The following is a 6,000-nucleotide window of genomic DNA, read 5'->3' on the forward strand; positions in this document are numbered from 1 at the left end:
ATTGCAAGGATAGCTCAAGAGGGCTGCAAAACAAACAAAATAACTATTAATCGCAAGAACTTTTTGAGAAACACTCAAAAGTCAATTATGTGGCCTAGCACCTGGGGGTGCAAGCATATTTCAGTTTGGGGGGAATGGGGTGTCAGTGTCCCTGCAGCCCAGCCTCTAGCTCCGCCAGTGAGCTACCTTGCTGGATTAATTCAAATGAGCCTACGCCAATCAGATCTAAAAAAAAAGGTGGATCTGATGTACTCCTTTACCTTTCCTGCTTTGTTGTTTGCACAAAAACAAGAAAATGCCCAACAACGCATAAACACATTGCAGCCTGCAGACTTAATATTTTCACTTCACTGTGCACAATGCAACCTTTGTTTGAGATAAAAGAACCAGTGAAGTGATTAACAAGTAAAAACAAAATGAACTTACAACATAATTTTTTGTTGTGTCTGACACAGTGCTACTCTTGCCGAGCACTTTGACGTTCGTATGTGGTCCGTACATGCGCGACTATTAAATTATTTTGTTACACAGGAAGGTGTAAAAAAGATATACGGAAACCATGAAATCAATATATGGCAACTAATAAAAGTCAGTGAAAATACTTCTCAATAGAAAAGACATTCCAAAAAGTATGTCTTTTGAAACCATCTTCTACCTGAACATAAAGCTCAACCAGCGACACATGGGTGGTGGATGGTCCTTTTATGACTTTTACTAGTCTGACACTGGACACATGCTAGGGCGCTTGATTGTAAAGAATGTCCCTTAAATTAAATGGCAACAGTTAAAAGAAACAAGTGGCAATGTCTCCCAAGCTGATGTTAACTCTCAGCTAGAGTCCATTATCGTACACACCGGCCTGCCAGACACCTCGCCATAACGTTAGCATAAATGGAACTTAAACCGAGGCCTCTTTTATGCGGAGAATGCACCGGTAAGGATCTGAGAGGAATTCATTGATGCCCTCGTCAACATGCAAGACTGCCTTTATTCAAATGCACCGAGGAGCCAATCCACCACCAAGTTCTTCAGTGGTGTTCCGTGCAAGACTAAGCCTGGTGGCTGCACCTCACAGTCCTGTCAACTCAAGAAGGAGATTCTCTTTGACACCCCAATAACACCCCAGGATGTCTTTGGCACAGCTGTCATGTCAATGCAAAAGATGTGTGAGGACAAAGAGAAGGAGGATCAACCCCCGAAGTTGTGTTTGCCAAGAAAGTCATCCATCATCTCCCCTTCAGCTCAACTCCAAACTTTCGCTGTGGTATATTTACCTCAGAACCTATAGCATCTAAATACTGCCCAAAGGCTTGCATCTCCATGGGCAGTCTTACCCTCGTGCTCATCCTCAGACACCCTGCACCATTAACCAATGTAAGATAGGACGTTGGTGTGTTTATATTTATGCAGTTCCGTACACAATGATCATAGCAATTTAAGTACAAAGAAACAAGTGGAAAAAAATAAATTTTGATCACATATCCTAAAATGGAAATCCAGGCTCAAACAGTGAGATGACCTGTTAACGACGACTCAAAAAATACTGCTGTCACTAGGTTGATGATCTGAGACTCATTAAGGGAAGTAGTTATTTGTCTTAGTTTTAAGGCCGTGAGTTCTTATACGGGCTGATTGAAAACCCTGTCAAAAATGTTAAATTACATACCCGATTCCACCTCCGACTCTCCCTGTGTGGAGTTTGCATGTTCTCGCCGTGCCCGCGTGGGTTTTCTCCGAGCACTCCGGTTTCTTCCCACATACCAAAAACATGCTTGGTAGGCCAATTGAGGACTCCAAATTGCCCCTAGGTGTGAATGTGAGTGTGGTTGGTTGTTCGTCTCTGTGTGCCCTGCAATTGGCTGGCAACTGATTCAGGGTGTCCCCCGCCTACTGCCCGATGACTGCTGGGATAGGCTCCAGCACGCCCGCGACCCCCGTGTGAACAAGCAGGATAGAAAATGGATAGCTGGATGGATGGCTGGCTGGCTGGCTGGCTGGCTGGCTGGCTGGATGGATGATGATGGATGATGGATGGATGGATGGATAATAAGGGGGGGACTCACCTTTGCAGAATCCAATGCAGTGATTACCCAGACACAATGAGCATTGTTTTCATACTGGACAGGGTAGTTAGGAGATGTAATGATCCCTCCCGGCCCCCGTAGGTTGCTACCACAGGTACGGGCTGAAGGCAAAAGACAGTAAACAGACATTTTACACCTCAAGTAGAGGTACCAATGAAAATCCAGAAAGGTGACATGAAAATGTTCAGCAAAATATTGCTGGGGTTTCATTGTGGCTACTGAACATCAGCATTTTGAATGATTACAATCAAGAATGTGCAAAAACCATCATTGATCAATCATACCAACTGATGAAATTATACACAAATTTCATCAGAGGTTAAATAAAAACATACTACATGGAATTATAATGATTAGGATTAGAAAATAGCAGCAGCAGCAGCAACATCAACAATAACCGATAATAATAATAATAATAATTGGTGATGATACCATGGACAAACATTTGCTTGAAAGCATACAATCAAAAGAACAAACAAGGCACTCTCAGAGCTGGAAAAAGTAAACATTATCCATTTATGTCGCTCATTTCGTCTAAGTAAATTGCATATTGGACTAAATAAGGATATTTAAGACTTGTCGTCATTATAGGCATTGTTTTCTTTCCATTCGTGTAAAAAAAAGTCACAATACAGATTCAAGCAGTTGCATAAAAGCAAAGAACAAAATGTCTTTTAAATAGAGACCTATTAAGAGACATTCATCAGTGAAAAATGATTTTAGGAACAAAACGTTCAGAGGAAATGAGTGATGTAGGAAGGGCAGAAGGTTAGAAAGAGACAGAAAAAGACTGAAAGAGAAAAGGGCTTCAGGATGACTGCTCTGACTGTTAATTAGAAAAAAAGAGCTGAAACACACTGTGGCGTATGCGCACACACACACGTGCACGCAAACTCGCACATTAATGGCTATTCATTCCACAGATCGGCTTCTAATTAACAGTTGGGCCTCAGAGGAGAATTGAGAAAGCTCATGGGCTGGAGTCCCTGGAGAGGGCCAACACCAGACCAGACGCACTTAGCATAGCCGTTTCAGTTCGATCATTTTGTGAGTTTGTGTCAGCGCGTCAAAGCACATGAAACACCCTGACTTGGAAGTTGGAGAGGCAATCCACCCCTGTTGACAAAACAAGCAATTAATCACACAATGTGTTCATGTGCTTATTAGGTTCAAGACAATACAAAACACTGTCTGATTCCCATTGTGCAACTTTTGTCATTTGTGAATGTCTCAGACGAGTGAACAGTGAAACGAGCATGTGTATTTTACCTTCAAATTACCAAGATACAATACAAAATCTGTATTGAAAATGTGTCCCAATAATGACAAGATATAAAATTGGCTGGCAATTTGATGTAATATTAATTAAAACTTTGCAACGGTATTGCTGAAGACGGGGAAAAAAACAGCGATGGTATTTTTGAAGGGAGAAAAACAAAAACAATCCTTCGTTCTATCTGTCTACATCACTCGCCCTGCAAGCGCTTTGTCTCCTCCTGACAAGAGTGGCCGGTATCATGAGGGCCAGCGAGTCCCTGCACCCACACACTGACTTCTAGACACAAACCAGACCCACAAACACAGTGTAATACAATGTGACAGGAATCTTACAGTATGTGTCTGAGCATGGGGAGCATGACCGTCAAACGGACACACATACGCACACACAGCTCGAGGCAAAGACTGCTGCAGAGGTGTGTGACACCATCCTTTGGATACATGCTGTCAATGTGGGCGTGTATATTCCTGTGTGTATTTTGCTTTGTGTATGCCAGCTGTCTGTCTTTCCGATGTGGAGCAATAAAGGCAACAGGGTATTGTCAGTAAGTACGTGGGCAGTGAGAGGCCCTGCATCATTGCTTTAACACTCACGCTGCAAGCGGCCGTGCAATCAGCAAAGCACCGAATGTAAATGATATCCTGTCTCTGTAATATTAGCAGCGCAAATAATGACAATCAACCAATGTCCGTCTCACAAAAACAATGGATTCCTCAAAATCCACTCCTACAATGAATGGTATGAATGTTAGGCCATTGGCGCTCTGACCAATAAAAAATAATGCAAGCCAAGAGTGATGTGTCTGTGTACACGTTGTACTAAGATTTGCCTAAAACGTGCTTTGATAATGTGATTACATAGAAATAAATTATACATAGTACCTATTTTAGTTATACTGTCAGAGAGGTAAAAAAGCATTTGTGTACTTTTGTGATTGTAGGTTGGTGCCGTGAACTACACTCAATCTTATTGTGATTACCATTTTTCAGGTAAAAGAATCATTTTGAAAATGTCCTTAATTGTCTTATCAAAACTCGCGGTGGGATACAGTCCAGGTACAGTACAGGACAGTAAATCATGTCTTCGATGACAGTTTCATGGAGGTGACGGCAGGTGTTAAAACCTACTTCTGCAGATGGGCCTATGGTCACTCCAAGCAGCCAGCGTGTCCGTCACTCTTTGACACGTAATACTTTTGGATCCTTGAAGAACATAGCTGTCATCACAACTGAATTGGACGCTGGAGCCGATTCTATTTTGAGAGACAAAACAGAAGCAATGTCAAACACAGTCATGCTATTGTGTGAGAGTTTCCAGCATTGGCGGTCATCTTACAAAAAGGGTATGAGCATTGTGTGTCTTTGGTGGGGTCGTGGATCTGCCATTCGAGCTTTTACCGCCACTGATGTTCAAAGATGTCTTATAAATTCAAGTCTATTCAAAAATGAATCGATTTGCAAACAATTACAGTACCAAGTATGTATTCATTCTAAATGTGTGAGCTACTGCCTGCTTTCCTCTGCTCACACTTGTGTTTTCAGTTCTTATTTTAAGATCCCAGTACTTTGTCTCTTGTCCCTCGTCAGTTTTTTCAACTCACTAATGCTTTAGACATCCTGCTGTCTTAAATGTGAACGGGACATTCAGCCATGTCAGCCAAGTCCACATGACGTCTTGCCTAAAAAGCTCAATGTCTCTTCCCTGCTGAAAGACAACCGTTTACCTCCTGGCCCAGATTCGACAGTAGCTCCTCGTTGTTCAGGGGCTCAACCCTGTTGTTAAACACGATATTGCGTACACATCTCTCTGTGATCATGCAGAGTATACAACTTACATACAAGTACTGGCCAAGAAATTTGCAGCACAGCTGAGTATGTATTGTGTATTAAAACGGATTACATTTTATTTTATTATTTTATAAATCATATGATAATTTTTTGTCATATACGTGTTCTCATGCACAATATACTCTGTTCTTTCATTCTCATCACAAATAACAAAGGCCAAAGCTCACCAATTACATCCACACAGATTTGACATGTATGCACACTTAAACTACATGTGCATATGTTGGTAGTAACCTTTCACTAACGCACAGACTCTAATAATAGTCCCATTACATTTGTGCAGCCATAGTAACTAATGACAGTGAAGAACAGCAGGAGCAGGAGAATAAAAGATGATTATCATTTAAACGTTTTTGGGCCCAAAAAAAATATCCTTCCTTGAGTCTCTTGTAATTACAAGACAAGACTATCAGCTCCAGATGCTATGCTCTGAGGATAATTGCATCATACAAGAGGATCATGAATTGTCTCCTTTACTGCTGGTTGACACAAACACATCTAGTGCATGAGTCATCAAATGATTTAGTTTGTTAGTCATTCATGTTGCTCCAATCACCCTTTTCTGACACATCAAAGCCGTTTGCTTGTTGCTACAACATGAACAATATGAAGAGGAAGGAAGAGGCAGAAGGCAGCAAGCCTCTGCCATATTTTGCCATAAGGAATTCAAAATCTATAGTTATTTTTATCCCACTGGTATGACGGCTGGGATAGGCTAATGTGGCCCCTAAAAATACATTAATGAAGGTAACATGAATTAAATTTAAATTTGTTTTTCCATAAGTGAGTA

At 41.4% G+C, this 6,000-nt stretch overlaps 1 protein-coding gene across 2 annotated transcripts in view; it reads right to left on the reverse strand.

Annotated features, from left to right (window-relative positions):
* The window catches only part of LOC133152939 (CUB and sushi domain-containing protein 1-like), a 290,934-nt gene that overhangs the window by 103,915 nt on the left and 181,019 nt on the right, over positions 1 to 6,000 (reverse strand). For both annotated transcript variants that reach the window (XM_061276928.1, XM_061276927.1), the window contains exons 10-11: positions 4,491 to 4,615; positions 2,064 to 2,185 (exon numbers count right to left, since the gene is read on the reverse strand). In XM_061276928.1, the coding sequence (XP_061132912.1) occupies positions 2,064 to 2,185; positions 4,491 to 4,615 (247 nt within the window). The remainder of the gene's footprint in view (positions 1 to 2,063; positions 2,186 to 4,490; positions 4,616 to 6,000) is intronic.

Source organism: Syngnathus typhle, linkage group LG4 (genome assembly GCF_033458585.1).
Source record: "Syngnathus typhle isolate RoL2023-S1 ecotype Sweden linkage group LG4, RoL_Styp_1.0, whole genome shotgun sequence".
NCBI classification, from domain to species: Eukaryota; Metazoa; Chordata; class Actinopteri; order Syngnathiformes; family Syngnathidae; genus Syngnathus; species Syngnathus typhle.